Below are 17,993 nucleotides of genomic sequence, written 5' to 3' on the forward strand. Positions count from 1 at the left end.
AGATAAGTTACCAAGTTTGAACTCTTGTGCCTGGAATTTGCCAGTTTGCCAAAAAAGAAAAAAAGTACCAGGACATAGACACATTTTAACGAGCAAATTATTATTTTTTTAAAATATCAAGGAATTGTAACATCTTTTGGTTCATTAGCTCAGCTTAGTGCAATATCAGAGAGGGAGAGGAAGTGTCATTTTGTCCTTTGTCCTTTCAGTATAATGTAACACAGTAGTTATTTTGTTTTAGAGCTATCTTACAGAACATGGAACAAATAGTTAATTTCCCTGCGCATATTTCAGCAGCATATCCTTTCCAAACTACCAACTTTCTGTCTGTCTTTGCAATCTGGCTGCAATCCATCTGGTCTGAAAGCTGAATTTAAGACTGTTTGGAATTTAGGAACACAGGGCTGTGAGGAATCATTTTTTTGGAAAAATAATGATTTAAAGAAATACATTTTTCAAAGGCATTATGTGGTTGTCTTTTTGAGGACCTGTAATTCTGGGTAATGTCAGGGTATCTTTTAAGTCTATAGACAGTTACGATTTTAAAGTATAAATTCATCCTGGTATTCATCACTGATACTTTCTTATATAGGGTCCCATATATTATTTTAAAATCTGCATTTAGATTGCCAAAATGAGTACTCAGATTTTGAAAAGCCAGAAATGAATGAATTAAGCTTCCTATACTACAAGTTTCCACAGTAAAATGGGCCTCGTGGTGAGGCTTCAATACATTAGAAGTGAGGTATGGAGCTGGGGTAGGTTCAGTGCTCCTACTCTAATTTCCCTCTTGGAGCTGCTGCAGTGGTGAATGGGAAGGTTTACAGCAAACTCAGCTTGAGACATAAAACCTGCACAGAAAATCTCAGCCTGATAGTACAAGTTTTACAAGACTACGAGTCTGAATACTACAGAATCTGAATTTGGGGGTAGACTAACAGCAGAAGACGGTATAGGTAGTATTTTCATGTCGTAAGCTCCCATGGCTATTTAGATGCAGTGCTCACCACCTTCTGTCTGTCCCTGACTTCTCTCCACAGGTGAACCATACACACATTTGCCCCTCTGTACATGTCCCTGCTGTCAGAAACCAAGTTGGAATATCATGTAGTTCTTCCACAGTCAGTCTCTGTCATTGTCAAAGTCAATTCAGGCTGCTGTGGTAATTCCTAAGGGTAATCAATAAATCATGTCATCACCTTCACCCCTCGTGGGGGGGGGAAGGGAAAGAGCACTTCATCATCAAGGAAAAAGCATTCCTACTGCCATAAATAAAAGCACAAATGCAGCAATCAATCATCTAATCTGAAGCCTTAAATTTTAAACATCTTAACAAGATGTAAAGTCATGATTCAGGTGGGGACGATAATGCATACCAACATCCTCACCCGTCGGCAGATAAAAGTACTGCACAGGCCCTCACCATACCACACTGCAGAGCGTGGCTTTCACTGAGTGCTGCTGCCTCGCTCTATGAGACTAGCAGATGAGTAGGAGCTGAAGATTAAAGGTGAGCAGTAGCTGATAGTAAAGACTTCATAAAATAAAATAAAAAATTGATGATAGTAAACTAGAGGGTGTTTTTCATTTCTAGTTGTTAAATTGCTGGGAAGAGAGCTTCTGTCTGACTTGTGAATATTTAATAAACAGTCAGCACTCAGTCACTTTGCATGTAGCTGAAGTGTTACAACAGTGCAGAATGTGAACATGGCAAATGCAGGTTCAAAGATCAGGATAATGGGAGTTAATAATGAAGATAATGAAGGATAATAACTAGCTCAACTGATACAGGTGATGATAGAAGCATGTATCTTTGGAAAGGAATAATAGTTGTACATTTTGAAGTTCATCAGTTTGGAAATATCCCCTAGACAGAATATGCGGTAAGAGTAATACAGTCTCAGAATGTTTAATGATGTGGAACAAAACCAGTCTGTGATACTCAGTTAAGGGTCACTGCTTTCAACTTGACAGCTTTCTAAGCTATGCACTTCTCTTTTCCTGACTATTAATCTCTTCGACTAATTTTCCTTCTTCTTTCTTTTCTTAGGTGTTGACTTACCAAGAAGAGCAGCTGGTCACCTGCTTGCGGAGAAAACAGCTTGTGTATCTGCTGCCGTGTCTGATGAGTCTGTAGCTGGAGATAGTGGTGTATATGAAGCTTCTGTGAAACAGTAGGTTTGAGAAATAATGCAAGGTTTTCCACCCAAAATTACACATTTCCATAAGCAGTTATGTAGTATCAGCGTAAGGAGTTTAGACATTCTGTGCAGGTTCTGCCATGTGGCTGTATTGACACTGCTCAGAGCGACTTTTGTTACTTATTGTTTTATCTGAATTTTATGACTGCAAAGCATTTTGCTTGAATATTTGCTTTGTTAAAAAGTGGGGATTGGAAAGATGAGAAGATCCCTAGTTGAAACTTTAGTATAAAAACAATCCAGGCTAGGGTTTAATATTCACAAGAAGAAAAGTATTTGCTGCCATTGCTTTTTGACAAGACATGACTTCCATGGGATTCTTCACACTTGTTTCTGTGGTATTTTCACTCTTCTAGCAGCAAGAAGAATAAACTTTAGACTGGATAACAGAAGACTGTTGCGAACTGTGAGAGAAACTAAAATCTTTATTTTCTATCTCAGTGTTGGCAAATTCTTGACATTAAGAATTTTTTGTCCTTTGAGTATTCTGAGGGGTATTTTTGCAGGATGCTTACAAAGATGTAGATGCATGTCTTCTGTTGCCAGGCTAAATGCTTTTTTATTAGGACAGATAAAGGTGTATTATGGTATCATAAACAGGCTTTATTGGCCTCTGGTAAAAGTATTTCTACTTGCGCAGTCTTCCATAAATTAAAAGGTAACAAAAATGGATTTCACTAAACAGAAAAGCACAAATAAAAAAATAAAAAAAGGATTTGTCATGAAGTATTACAGTGGCCATTCCATCCCAGCGTAGATCACGGACCCACCCGGAATTCTGAATCCTAGTAGTTTGCTCCCTATGTTCAGTTAGACATAAAGCATTTTCTTACGCTAAAGTAAACTTCTGTGTATAAAAAGGACAGCACTACTTCTTTCAGAAAGCATTTCCTTGCTGTATGGGTGATGGAGCTCTGGAATAGGTTGCCCAGAGAGGTAGCAGAGTTCTTCCTTTGAAGTGGTAGTGGAGACTTGCTTCCTTCTTTGAAGATCTTGGAGATCTTCAAAGCTGCCAGGATATGGTCCTAGGCTGTCTGCTGTAGGTGTCCCTGCTTGAGCAGGGGGATTGGACCAGATGACCTCGAGGGCCCTTCCAGCCTCAACCACTCAGAAAATTCAGCCTCCACTTGACTAAGTAACTGTGATTGTTTGGTTTAATTCACTAGCCATTCCATTATTGTCTTTCCACTTTCAGTTCTGAGCCACTGTGATCAGATCACTTCTGCTCTGGTTATAAGCGCAATGGATAGAAATGAACAACCATTAAACTAAAAGCCATGGATGTTCTGTGAAGCTCTTCAGCTGTCCTCTCCAGTGACTGGAGGGATAGCTGGAAAACAGACAAAATTCCTGTCTTCTCCCTGGGGTTATTCAGGAAGAGACCTGCTATTACTCAGGAAGAGAGAAGAGGGGACGGTTGCATCCCCTCAGCCTGTACACAAAAGCAAACTCTTGCCATTTGTGCAAGCCAAGATTTACAGGTACTAAGTTTTCTGTGATAGCTCCAGGTCTCAGCATTCTTAATTCTTACTGAGTAGGAAGTAGTGAAGAGGTAGTAAGTGCCTCTGTGTGGTTCACTTATGTTTAGTATCTTTATGGGCACTCCGTATGGAATAACTTAAAAATTCTTGGTGTGCTCCAGTTCTGTGATTTCCACTATATAGACCAGTCCTTTGTGTTGAGTAATTTAAGGCAGGGGAGGAAATAAATACACCCTATCATATTAGCCAGCTGCTAGGAAATGAATAGGAACGGGAAACCTCTAGATGTAGAGTCTTAAAATAATGCTTGGTAACATATGGAATATCTGCATCATTCTCCACATTTCCTATTTTGACCACCATTTATTGATCCCAACAGTCTGTTTTTAAAGATCATTGAAACACATTAATACCACGTCCTCATTCAAACCTCACAGAAAATTACTGTATTTTGCTTGTTTGTTTGTTTTTGTCACACTGATTCTCTGTAATTCCATTCTGTACTGGAGTTGCTCTTCAGCTGCAAGGATTGAGTCCTTTTGGTTCTCTGAATGGCTTTGAAAACAGGCTCAGAAGAAAGATCTTTCTTGTTTGCACAGAAACCTCTTCATTATAGAGTTCCTCTTAAATGTTCTCTGAAGCCGTATTTCGTATACAGCATACATGTGGTCCGATGCTTATCAGAAACCTTACTTTCCAATTTTGTGTCCAGGGGGATAAAGAAGTACTAAACGTGTATAAAAAGTCATCAGTTTTTCCCTTGCCTGTTAGTCTGGTTTGCTTCAGCAATCATTAAAAGGCATGTACAGCTCATTACTGGAGTTGTCAAAATATCCAGGCACCAACTATCTTAAAACAGGAGTTGCTATTGTGTAGGCCGTGAAATTCTCATTTGGACTGTGTGCTGCAATTAAATCAGCCTGGTTAGGAGAATACATATACGTTCTGTGCGTGCGTACCTCAATTATTGCTGAATCTAAGTACAATTTTCCTAATGATTGAGTATTTGCTTGTTTGCCCTAGACCAAACGAAACCGAGGACACTGTATATAGTGAAGATGATGCAACAACTCTCGAGGCTGCCCAGGTACAGATAGGACTCAGGTGAGTGAGCAGCAAAGGGAGTATTTGTCTTCCTATGTAAATGCAAACAATGAGCTTTCCTCACGTTGTCCTTTCTTTAACAGATACGACCACAGCAATTCAAGTTTTGTGATAATCATAGGCCAGCTTAGAAATCTTCCAGCGTTTTCTGTCCCCCTTGGCTCTAAAGTGTAAGTCAAAAAATCACTGAGTAGTAGTGTTGAAATATGAGAGTATAATAATACATTGTGTACATTTTTCAAAGGAATGGATTGATTTACTGCTTAACAACACTAAAATATGTATAAAACATTTCTAACCATAGTAGTACTTAGCTTATACAGATTCTATCAATGCTGCAGGAAAAAGAAGTTACCAGAAAATTTGTACATTAAAGTGGAATACTTAATATTTATGTCAAGGGCATTTATGTTCACCTGGGAAGATAGAGGTTTGTCACAGCAAAATCTGAGGCATTGATTGACATTTAAACTTTTTTTTTTTTAATTAAAATGAAAGTTAGCACTTAGGCTAAACAAAACTGGTAAGCACTTCATCTTTTATTTGTCTGTTTACCCATCATTCTGGCCTGATGCCAGTAAATTGGCTAACAAATATTAAAAAGAATGCTCCAGTGAACTGTCTTTTAAACACAATTTTAATTTACTTTATCTACTATTCCTACTTCTTTTCTAAACGTTTCCTAATTGTATTTCTTAATCTACTAAAACGGCTACTTCCAGTAGACCATACAAATTGCTCAGCTACACTTAGGTGAATACTACAGCAGCATTACTGAAATTACATTACACTGCCACTTAACTTTGGGATTGGTTTGTCAAAAGGCTGTACGCCTGCTCTCCAGGCTATACTTGATAACCAAACAACTTAGATCTCACTCTTTATCCCAAAAAGCTGAACATAATTGGGGATTAAAAGATATACCTAAATTCAGAAAGCAAAATCAAACTTCTCCCAGACCTAATTTCTTCTGTTTCATTTCATATAAAACCAAATTTTTAATAATACTAACAGTATGTACAAAATCACTACCAAAAGATACAGTAATACTGCTGTAACTCTGGGGAGAATAATTTATTTTTTTCTCAGTTTTTTGCAGAATACTTTTCCTTGACCCACTTTTTCTTCTTGCTTTAGATAGCTTCATTGTATTCTGTTCTACAGTGAGTATCAATAATATTTAAAGCCAATACCAGAAATAGGTTAGTGCGTAGGCACAGAGAAGATGCAGAACAATTACTGGTTCTCTATTTGTGTGTATGAGGTGCTGTGCACTAGGTAAATAACATCGACAAATTGCATTAGGAATGTCTTCGCTCCATCAAATCACTATTAAAGTGAGACTTTCAAGTTAGGTGATAACTACCTTTATTTACACAGTATCCATGCGTATTTGTTAAATAAATAGAATGTGGCTGCCTAACAATTTCAAGATATTTCCTAAACTGAAGTTCAAGCTTTCAGGCCACATTCTTCTAAGTCTCACTTCATGTCTTACGAATTAGTCTTAAGCAGCTATGACCCTAACTATTTTCTTCCACATTTTTCTTAGTTTTCTATTTTCTTTGAAGTTTTTGTATCGTTTGCTTTTTTTAAAAGATTAAAGGACATGTTGCTGCTTTTCAGTGCTGCTCCCACAGTTCTAAGACTTTAGTTTTTACCTCTACATTTTTATTTTTTTTTGGTAACTAACATTAACATCATTTTTCCTCCCGTCTGTGACATGGTCTTCACTGTTCCCAGTACTACACCAGAGGATAAATTTGGTTAGGGACAGAAATAGCTACCTCTTCTGCTACTACCATCCCAGATGCATACATTCCTTTTGGGGAAATGCTTGTGGAAGGCATGGGGTGGGGGAGTAGTTTTTTGACCCCTTCTCTCTTTTTCACCTATTTGATTCCACCTCTTATTTGTTGCTGTTTCATTTTCTTGCTGTGCAGTCCTTTAGACGATTGGGGTCAACTTCTATCACACATCACCAGCAAATGCTAGTTTAAATACAGGTAAAGGTTTTGTTTTGTTTCCGGCAGGTACATTAGAGTAGCAGTACTTCCATCCTCAGCCGATACCAGCTGTCTGTTCCGCACAAAAGTCCATCCGGCCATGGAGACCATTTTATTCAACGAGCTATTCAGAGTGGCCATTTCCCAAGTAACACTGCTCCAGAAGACACTGAGAATAGACGTGTGTGCTGTCAGTAGAAATCGTCGGGAGGAGTGCTTGGTATGCAGGTTTACTGCTGGCTTTCTTTGGCATGCATTTGTTTATTGTGTCTCCTCTAATTTTTGAGAGTCAGGGCCACTGAAATTTCACAGTACTTGCTTCAGATTTTTTTTCCTTTTCATGCTTATTGATTTAATACTTAAAATACTGCCTTTCTGTTAAACTCCAGATACACAATCTAAGCCTGGATGGATGTTTTAGGAGGTGTTTTGATAATTCTAACACTGCGTTACCTTAAGCCTTTAGCTATAGACTGGTACTGCAGCTTTGCAGTTTTAGATATTAAGAAATCACATATTTAATGCAACATTAACACTAGACTGTAAAAAGCTGAATGAGAGCCACAATACATCCAAATAAATCATTGTGAACCCTCCTTACCAAACCTTGAAACCTTATTACCAAAGAACAAAATTAAGCTAAATAAAGTTTTGCACATTGTTGTAGGTTATATTAAGTCCACTTTTTTAGTCTTGGTGATCTGTAGAAATAATAATAAAGCATAACATTCACAGACCAGCCTATTTCAAACCAGCTTTCTTGTATTCTGTTGTTAATTGTTGTCATTGCCTAATCAGTGATGCTTCATTTACTTTCAGATTGCTTTTGCACTTTCTGGTGCAAATCAGCCTACTTTTTCACCACAAGTCTGACTTAGTAGCACAGTGAGATTTTCAGTTAAAACGCCCTGAAGAGATGCTGGAATTCTGTAAAGGTTCATCAGACCAGATTACTGAGAATGGCCTCTCACTTTCAAAAATGCAGAAGTTAACTTACTTCCTGGGGGATGTGTTGGCCTTTCTCAGTGTGTTAGCAGACTGAACTCATCAGCTTGACTGATGTGAAGAAAACCAAGAGGTTTCCCCTCAGGTGGAGGAACAGTCAAAGACCAAAAATGCAACAGAATGGAGGATTCAAAGGTGAAGGGAAAAAAATATAAAAAAAATATAAAACAACAAACCAAAAGACATAAGGGCTAATCACAGGATCAAATGAAAGACTTTGGAATATGACCCCCAGCAGAAAGCCCTGGGCAACATGACCAGAGTCTTGGCAAGAGCTATGTACTCAGCCCAGTAGCTGTGAGAATAATTTGCTTTGCCAAAGAACGAAGGGTTGTAATCTCCAAGGCACAGCCCCAAACCAAGTATTTTATAATTTCCCAGAGTGCCAACTCAGTGGATGTTAGTGCTTGTCCAAATGAAAGGGTTTCTTAATCTCCTTTATATAGTGTCTTTTCATCTGCTTCCTCACTGGTTAGAGCAAACAAGGTCATCCATTATTGTTTGCTGTATTGATGATTTTTGTGGTGAAACAACTGAAAAAATTGACTAAAACTTGCTGCCCCGTGAGTTGACGCTGCAGGTTTCACTGACACAGTTTTCCATTATTGAATGCTATAGAAAGCAGGCATATGATATGTTGATAGAGAGGGATTTGTGTGCATGCATGTGGGGAGAAATTCCATATACTGAAACAAATGGACAGCAGAATGGACAGTTTGGGCCTTCCCATGTATTTCTCTTTGTTTAATTAGCAAGGGAGGGAAATAGAAAAAATGTACAGTTAAAAAGAAAATTAAGATCCATGTCAAATTTGTGCTGCCTAATTTACCTGATAAATTCTGTAGAATTTATTTTCAGCTGTCTCGCAGGAAAATGACAGATTTAAACTTCTTTCTTTCCCTTTATTTTTGTGCAGGCTGGAACTCATATCAGTCTGGCAGATTTATCGTTTTCTGATGAGACTTGTACTCTGTGGTACAACCTTTTGCCTTGCAAGCAAATTCCTGGCAAAAAAAACAAGGAACAGAATGAAGAATCCATGTTTCTGTTAAGCAAGCAGTCTTCGGACTCACTGGACTTGGTGAGTGATGTGTTGGCTATTACTGTAATAACAAGGAAAAAAGCCAGAGACTCTACTTGTCATAGCACTATGATTTTGTGCATATTAATTGTCCTCCCCCAAGACCTAGTCATGCAGTTTTGTTCATATTGACTTTTTGTGTGAGTGGGTCTTATATGGTGTTACAAGCTTGTTGCTAAATGTGGCTAGGGATGAGGCTTCGTAGTGGATTACAGAACTGCACTCCAGTTCACAACACTTGAGCTGTTTCTTCTTGAAAATAATCTTAACAAAGCTTTTATTAACATTACCATTGGCTTTCATATGCATGTATTAAAAATTACTATTCATTATTTGAATTTGTATGCTTAAAAAAAGCCATTTACGCAAAACACTTGCCAATTTTTCTAGTTAAATAAGCTTTTCTGCTTCAATGCCTCCTTAAGAGAACTACATTTAAAAATGTGACTCTAAAGAGCAATGTGTTTTTTTTTTTTAACCTAGTGATATTACAAGAAGAGAGACAAGGTACTACAGGAAGACAGAAATATATTTGATTCCATTATCATTTTACAAATAATCTATTTTTGATTGAGATTTATTAGTTAATGTGCGATACGGTGACAATTCAAAACCCTTGTATTTGTGATCTAAGTCGCATTTTTGCTGGCACCAGGGTAATACAGCTCTTGTGAGTTGTGATTTTCTTTTTGCTTATGTTATATATCACTCCGTTCTGTTTTTCCCTCTCGTTCCTTGTAAGCAGGATGCTGTGTCAGCTCTGCTGGAGAGGACATCTGCTGAGCTGGAAGCAGTAGAACAAGAGCTGGCTGAAGATGAGGAGGATGAACAGGAGCAAAGGGGCTCTGAGGAAGACTGGTAAAACCACTTTTTTCCCCTTACTGTTCAGGCCTGAGTTTGCTCCTTCTCCCTTTCCATAGACAAATGGAAAGGCTGTACTTTCAGAGGAGATGGTGGGGAGGAGACTCATTCTCTTTTGTGATCAATTCATTCACCTTCTTTTAGGTTTACAGTGTCTTGGCTGCTCTGTTAACTCCCATTGCCAATGCCCCTCCATGCGCATCTTCCTGTGAACCCATTTGGGGTGTCTAAGCCACTGGAGGTGTACTAAATGTGTCCTATTAAGTGTTAGTTGCATTAATAGGATTTGAAGGGAGACCTGCTGCCCAACAGAGTCAGCTTCCACTGATCATCTTCTTTTTGAAGAAGCTGTGAACTTTCCCCAGAAAGAAGCTTCTTGCTACATTGCTATGTTGAGTGGTGTTTCCATGCAATTTTTTAGCTACAGTGTAAAAATAAATACATACTTTTTTGCGGGGGAAGAAGGGACTTGCTCATTGGTTTTGTGGCCAAAGTCCTTCAATGTTATCAGCACACAGCTATAGTATATAGCACAGTGCTATTGTAATGATCCTGAAGGTGATCTGTAGTAGAGCTTGCTGGGTTTTATTGGTGCATATAATAAAAAGTGCTTTCATGTGAACTTTTTGGAAACATTTCAGTGACACTCATTTTCCCTGTCAGGAAAACATGTGCATTATACATGGGTGAAGACCTTCCAATATCTTTGTGCTGGATATGTTGGGTTTTAACAGTTCAAGAATAAACCTGGGCTACTTTTGTTTGTACAGGTTAGAAATGCTCGTAGAAGCATCTGATGAAATAGTTGACGAAGAGGAAGATGGCATTAAGCTGGCAGTAGAAGGCAGCTCTCCTGATGACATGGGGTTATTCACTGATGCAGCAGAAATGGAGGAAGACAAGGACAGAGAGAACGATGATGAGGGCCATGAAAGCCAGCAAGCTGCGGTAATACTAACACTGGTGAGTATTTTGGAATATGCATTCCTGTGGTATCTTTATATGTCTGAAGACCTGTTTCTGAGCAGTTAATCTAGAAATCTGTCACATCTGAGCATTCACAATTTGATGCGGCATTTACTGTAGGACTTGTATGTATTTTTAACAAAACTTTTGTGGTCCGTTCTGAACCATACAGAAGGCATTTAACAGATATGCTTCACAGAGCTTTTAAGTTAAAGACGATTAATTAAAAATGTCAGTTTTCACCTTTTTTTGTTGCACAGAGAGAATATTTAAGGTACAGGTGCAGTCCAGTAGTTAAAATATTTCTGCATGCCCATTTCGTTGTTGCCTATTTTCTTCTGATTTATCTGCTCTGTTTCGCTTCTAATAAATAGAGGGAGAAACAGAACAGGGATCAAGATCTTTAAACCAGTGAGGGGATTTCATTATTTCTTCTCTTTATATTGGGGCATGAAATACAAAAGCTGCTTAGCAGAGCAGAGGCAGAAAGACTAATTTAACATAAAATTCCAAAATGTGCATTAAACTGTACTGTTGAACTACTCACACATTGCACATAGCAAATCCCATGTTCTTGTCAACTGTTTACCTAAAATTATACTCTACTATTTGGAGAGCACCTTTAGAAAACCTTTCATACAGATATGCTTGATGTGGTAGCACGAACTCTAGAAATAAAATTTTAAGAATGCTTTTTAGCACCTTACTGAAAATACTGGTGCGTATATTAGACCTACAGATTCTGTAAAATAACAAGGTAAAAAGACAAGAGTGACAGCTTGATCCTTCAAGTTTGTGACAATACAAAAGTTTGACACCTCGGTGGACTTGCTTGAAACTGTAATTAACTTCCAATTAATGTGCAAAGATGTCAAATGAACCGAGGCTGTGGTACAAAAGGACTGACAGTCTTCTGGGTAGCAGACAAATATAGATCAGAGCTCTAACTCAGCAAGGGGAGACATCAAGGAGACCATCTGAAGGTTAGACACACACGTAAGTCTTTTGCTAAGCCAGGGCTAGACCTGGACAGTGAGTGAAAGACAGAGACCTGATTACAAACCATCCACACAACAGATGATCTTGTGCCAGAGCCTTTCAGGACTGCAGTTGTGCTATTTAGGCCCTTGTATTTATCACCCGTGCGTTCAAAATCATGAAGCTCATTAAACTACCTGAGTTGGAGAAAATGCCCCAACGCACATCAGTAATACCAAACGTGCCAGCTGCTGCAGTGCTCGTTGTAGCCCTGCTGTCAAGGTGATTGCTGTGTGTTAGCACAGACTGCACCACCTATGGGGATGCTGCACCTGAGGCTCCCCGTGACACGCTTGGGGTAACCATACTAGGCAGCAGCCCCTTCTGAGGGCCAGCAGCTAGAAATGTCTTCTGCCTGGGTTTCACAAGGCTGGCAAAGCTCTGTAGAAGCCCCACTGCTGGGCCTTTGGGGCTGTGTGACTGTATGGAAGGGCCAGGGCAATGCAACTTTCCCAGCTGCTGCTTGCAGTGCACGAGCACCATCTCTGGCATGGCAGAACCTCGTTTTTCTGCAAATGCCGAACAAAGCCAATATAAATACAAATGCAGAGTCATAACAACAATAATAATAATCTCTGCAAATGGCAAACCAAAACACTTGTTGTACCATGGCTGTATCACACCATCTGCAGGGCAGCAAAGGCAAAAGCCTTGGTTCTGTTGGATACACAGGGTACCTTCAAAGACTCCCCCCAGTGCCTCTACACATTTGGGAGTTTTGCTTTTCTTTACTTGTCGTAGTTTCTCTGTTATGTGCAAGATGATTTTTGCCACTTGTCTTTTTCCATCCCATGTAAGGTGACAAGAATGCTTGTAAAATCTGAAGACGTAGAAACTATGCAGTGGCATGTGTCTGGATACACTACTTATAAACCTCATTTCTTTTGATAGGTTGATAAAGAGACTAACACTGAGGAACCAGTTAATGAGAATGCAACAGTCCGACCCAAGGACAGGGCCAGCTGGAGCTCCAGACAGCGTCCCTTTGTCAGGAACAGCATGATAGTGCGCTCACAAACCTTCTCTCCAGGCGAGCGGAACCAATACATCTGTAGGGTAAGAGGAAAAACACTTGGAATGAAGAGCTATTAACTAAAGAGTCATTTAACTTCTTGGGAATGATGCATTAATGACAGTGAGTCATGTACCAATTTTCCCTGCAAGAGGCAGAGCCTGTGCTTTCTCTCAGTTTGTTCTTTCCCTAACTGACCTGATGTGTAGGAGAACTGCCTTCAGCAAAGTTTTGTGCTCTTGCAAAACTCCTTTACTAGGGCAAAAATAGATCCTATTGGAGAGAAGTAGCAAAGTCCTGTCCTGTGCTGGCTATCTGCAAAAAGTGTTTTGCTGCACATGAGCAGCTACAGCTCTCACACGGCAAAATAATTTGTTAAAACAAAATAGAGTTCACTGTAAATTGCCATTACATTAACATATTTTAATAATATAACCATTTAAATGTAACAGTGTGGAAAGAGCTCAGTCATCAATTGTAAATATCACTTTGTATCTTAACTGGTTTTAAACCTGGGCAACCCAAATCCTGCTGTAATTACCTCTTTGAAGGATGTGTGAGCACAGCCTAGGGGCTAAGTTTTAAGCATGGCTTTAATGACAAAGTTATCCAGTCTCTATAATGGTAGTATGGGGGGGAGAAAAAAAAAGAATATTTAAATTATCAACCCTATTGCTGCTAAGCTGAGAAAATCATGTGTTTGAAGATTTAAAGCATGGACTACCAGCTCTATAGATTGTCATTTACAGATACCCTAGAAAAGGCAGGTTATTTTGATCTTCATTTTCTACAGGCTACTCACACAAGTGTGACTTTTTAAAATACTTGATGCTTTAAATCTTCTCCAGTTCAGTTAGAGGTGGTTGCATTTATCATTTGGAAATGGTAATGTTGGTTGCCTCTCTATGATTCTCATTGGCCTAAAAATCTATCGTCAGTATGTAAATATTTAAATGACTATTCATACATATGAATGAAAAGTAGTGGATAGTATTGTAACAATCTGTACATGATTTGGATAGATCATTGGCTGAATTCAGAATTTTGCCTTCATTTTAATTCATTTTAATTTAATACTGGCAACTGTCTATAGTGGCAAAAAAAAAAAGGAGGGGGACCATTAACTGTGGAGGTCATCTACAGGAAGTGACGCTAGGTGCTTTGATGGCTTAATTAGTAAAAACCCATGAGTTTTCTGCATCCATAAAGTTCTGCACTTTTGTAGCTTAGAAACTTGCCACGTATCTGCTGCCTGAAGCCAGAACCTGAAATAACAAGCTGTGACCAAAACACTGTCTCTGTCATCACGTACAGTATAGTATGTCCTGGAAGCAAAGTAACCAAGAAAAAAAAACACGTTTGCACAAATCCGTCTTTTGCAGCTTCAGAAATACTCATGGTCCGTTGCCTGGGCTCAGGAGTGGGCACTGTAGCTGCATCCAAGCCTGTGGATAGGGCTGAGCACTCATGTCTCCGCGGTCTTAAGAAAGTACCTGTTCTCATATGATGCTACAGCAAACAAACAAAACTATTTTTGAGGCCTAAAGGACAGACCCGAAGTCTGTTGGCACCTTTGAAAAATCTCCCTTGAAAAGTGCTTAAAGCAGTGGTCAGTGATGACCTCCACCTGTGTGTATCCAGGGGTGAGTTCCCAGCAGCATCTCCGTGGTGAAAAGACAGACTTCTCTCTAGAGAAGTGTATTCATGTTGCAAAAGTAATTTATTTCTCACCCCAACTCCCAGTCGGTCCTGTGTAAACATGCTTTAGGGCTCTGGCAAGTTGGTTATTGAAATGTTAGCAGAATGATTCTTTTTATCTGTCCTTTTCTGAGGAGGTGAAAATAAATATTTAGATAGATGCTTCTGTTTTCTTTGAAGATTTACCACCACGCATGTTGATGCATCTAACAATCAGCCTGTGTTGATGTATGTGGGACTGATGCTGTAACTAAGAAAAAAACTCCTGTTGTTCTGTGGTGGATATTTGAGAAGGAAAAAGTACTTCAGAATGAAGTTGTACACACACCTGTACTTTTTACAAATAGTAATACGAAACAAAAGGTGTATGTCTACAGAAATTTTCCTTCCCTGTGGTAAATTTGTTAAAGCCTGCCCCAAGTAAAAGAAATCCATAATAAATGAACTCTGTAGTATAGTCTGCAGTCATACAGAAGCCAGCCAGTGATTTGGTGGTACTTAATAGCCAGTTATCTTCCTTGATTCCTGAATAGTCTACTAGTTAGTTCAGTAAGATCAATGATTGTCATGGCATAGGAACAGAAATTTAGAGTAGATGCTCTAGTTATTTTTTCTTGTATTTTACATGTATAGTAAGAATGACCTACCTGTATGATCAACACTGAGGCTTTTGGACTGTCTTCATCAATACAGATGTATTTGTATGTGAAGATGCTTTATATCTCTGTTCATTATATACATTTTGACAGTTGAATCGAAGTGACAGCGACAGCTCAACACTGGCCAAAAAGTCTCTCTTTGTGAGAAACGCCACAGAAAGGAGGAGCCTAAGAGTTAAACGGGTGAGTGCTGCATTACCTGTGCGGTTTAAGGCAAAGAGTTTGGAGATGAGGAATAGCAAGTAACTTAAGCCATATGCTTTATTTCAAGTATTTGAGCAAAAGCGATGCAAGTTACCAGATGTAGACTCTGTTTTCAAGTTGAGACCTCCCCACAATGGTCTTTATCCTTCACTATCCTCCACTGACAAAGCTTATGTTGCTCTAGTTGTGGCTGGAGCCAGCAGCAAGGTGCTGGCGCTCAGCATTGCAGCATCTACTGTTGGATTTTAACATGTTACCGTCAAAGCAGTCTGAGTTAAAGAACCGTAGTGTTACAAAGAGACCCAAGGCAGCTTAAGCTGCACAAATGTGAACATCAGCAGCATGCATCTTGAGCAAATTTTGATGGAAATTTCAAGGATTCAGATATGCTTTTAAAGTTGATTTACTCTTCTCCAAGAGTGTACGAGGAACAAAGTGACTGAAGGAAAAGAGAGTAAGATTATTTTTATTTTACATAGAGTTCATTCTTATAAATTATGAGGTATATTTTAATCTTGACTGCAACTAAAAATACGCTTCCCCAGAAGGGTTGTTACCAGGTAGCAGGATTACATTTGGCATAAGAAAGAAGTATAAAATAGCCTAGGACAGCTTGTACTGCCCAATTTATTCATGTGAAAATGCACAGTGAAAGGATAGTAAATAAATGTGAAATATACTAAAAAAGTGCCTGTTTACAGAGTTCATAACATCATTTGCTTGGGCCTTGAAAAAGCAACCGTTGAGTAAAAAACCAAAAAATATATAGTTGAAATCTGTGGGGAAGTCTGTGTAGTTTTGGACTACTGGTATTGTGCTGTCCTGAGGATCAGACCAGGGTTTTTTGGTTTTAACCTGTCAATATATCATTCTACAAGTTGTTGGTGAATCTTTTGCACTTACGTTTAATGACTGACCGAAAAATAATTGCAGAATAGATGGATGTTTGGATGGGGATCTTATAGCAACTTTCTGCTAACAGAAAATAGTTGAGCTTTTCTGAATGTATTCTGTCAAATTCTGCACTAGCCTTTCTGGATATTAATTTTTATTTTTCTCCTTCCCAAATGATTCAGCCTGTTTGCCAACCGATCATGCGAAGAGCTATGCAAGAGTGCCCTATCCGCACTTCCCTGGACTTGGAGCTGGACCTCCAGGCGTCACGCACACGACAGAATCGACTGAATGATGAGCTTCAGGCCTTGCGGGATCTTAAACAGAAGCTCGAGGAAATGAAAGGTAGAGGAGAGACAGACCTTCCCCTGTGTGTGCTCGAGGATGAACGATTTCAGAAACTCCTGAAACAAGCTGAAAAACAGGTATGAGCAGCATACAGATTTTGTGTGATTGAACAGAGATATGCTCTTGCGTTTTTTACAAATACATTTACAGATTTTTCCAGAAGTTCAGAGTTGACTACTTATGCTATGTAATTCAGATGTGTAAATGCTATTTCCTCTATTAGTCAATACTACAGTATTTACACCTAGAATATGAAGCAGCATTGTTGTAGCACCCCTATCTAAATGCTGTAGTAATTCAGAGTAGAAACTGTTATTTGAGGTAATAGGTGTGGTTGGTGTAGTAAAATAGCAGAGGTGTCTACTTGAAAGTTCATTTAACAGTTGCATCCCAGCCATATGTCTACAGAGTTTCATATGCTTTTTGTCCTCCAGCATTAGCTGATTTGCAGCCTTCACAGAACTGGTAGCCAAAAGATCATTTTATCAGGTAGGGAGAGGCAACGGCCCTTACTTACAGTAGTGGGGGTGTACAGGAAGGGTGGTACTTCCGCTGTGGCTTAGTTCTTTAGGCAGGACATACTTGTTCTAATTTTGGCAGATTAAAGCCAAATTCTGCTCTCCATGGGATTGTCTGTAAAAGAATACAAATATATATTCAGTCTCTAATCTAACAAACTAAGATGGGATGCCCTCATGTGAGTAAAGACAAGAATAAGGATAGAAGGGATGAGAGGCAGCAGTGACAAGCTGGACCATGGGAAATTCTGACTTAATACGTGAAAAAAGTTGGATTTTAAGTGTTTTTTGTTTTGTTTTAGGGGGGCATTTGGTTGTGTTTTTTAAACTATGAGGGTGATCATCCTCTCCTGGACACAAGTTATTCAAAGTAGTAAAAATGGAAACCCATTTCAATAAACTGCAGAGGACCTCTTAATATGTAAATAACAGTTTTAAAAATAGTTAATAGCCTTGTGTAGGGCAGGGAAGGGATAATCCTAATATTTACACATACAAAGATGGGCTCTGAATTAGCTGAATTAGGAATGAGATACTGCAGATACAAGAAACAAAAACATCACAATGCTCTGATGCCAAAAAGCAAATAAGACATTGGGAATTAGAAAGCTGGAACAAAACAAGTCATCATTCTTTAATGATATAAATACATGTTCTACCTGCAACTTAAACATTGTTCAGTATGGTTCCCCATCTCAAAGCAGATAATAAGACTACAAAGGGTGAACAAGAACGGTCAAAGGAAGGAAACAGATTCTGTGTTAGGAATTGCCAAGTAGCTACACCTAAAGCTACAACTGTAAAATCATGAGTGTTGTGGAGGAGAGCACTTATATATTCATCATCTTTTAAATATGAGAAATAGGGAAATGAAGGGGTAGCAAGTTAAACAAACACATTATGATGTTTAAAAGCTG

General features: G+C 38.9%; 2 protein-coding genes across 10 annotated transcripts in view; one reads left to right on the forward strand and one right to left on the reverse strand.

The window, feature by feature from the left end:
- WWC2 (WW and C2 domain containing 2) overlaps positions 1-17,993 on the forward strand; it is a 98,906-nt gene that overhangs the window by 72,715 nt on the left and 8,198 nt on the right. For all 4 annotated transcript variants that reach the window (XR_014692784.1, XM_084518496.1, XM_084518495.1 and 1 more), the window contains exons 12-21: positions 2,051-2,174; positions 4,706-4,786; positions 4,870-4,956; positions 6,820-7,012; positions 8,714-8,878; positions 9,624-9,736; positions 10,510-10,702; positions 12,635-12,799; positions 15,203-15,295; positions 16,393-16,635. Coding sequence is in view for 3 of the 4 variants with exons in the window: in XM_084518496.1 (XP_084374622.1) it covers positions 2,051-2,174; positions 4,706-4,786; positions 4,870-4,956; positions 6,820-7,012; positions 8,714-8,878; positions 9,624-9,736; positions 10,510-10,702; positions 12,635-12,799; positions 15,203-15,295; positions 16,393-16,635 (1,457 nt within the window). In the remaining variant the exon portion in view is untranslated. The remainder of the gene's footprint in view (positions 1-2,050; positions 2,175-4,705; positions 4,787-4,869; positions 4,957-6,819; positions 7,013-8,713; positions 8,879-9,623; positions 9,737-10,509; positions 10,703-12,634; positions 12,800-15,202; positions 15,296-16,392; positions 16,636-17,993) is intronic.
- The window catches only part of LOC311436376 (putative claudin-24), a 55,010-nt gene continuing 53,337 nt past the window's right edge, over positions 16,321-17,993 (reverse strand). For all 6 annotated transcript variants that reach the window (XR_014692785.1, XR_014692786.1, XR_014692787.1 and 3 more), the window contains 2 exons: positions 17,076-17,191; positions 16,321-16,624 (listed from right to left, as the gene is read on the reverse strand). The gene's annotated coding sequence lies outside the window, so the exon portion shown is untranslated. The remainder of the gene's footprint in view (positions 16,625-17,075; positions 17,192-17,993) is intronic.

The sequence above is a fragment of the Aythya ferina genome (genome assembly GCF_964211825.1).
Source record: "Aythya ferina genome assembly, chromosome: 4".
NCBI lineage: Eukaryota > Metazoa > Chordata > Aves > Anseriformes > Anatidae > Aythya > Aythya ferina.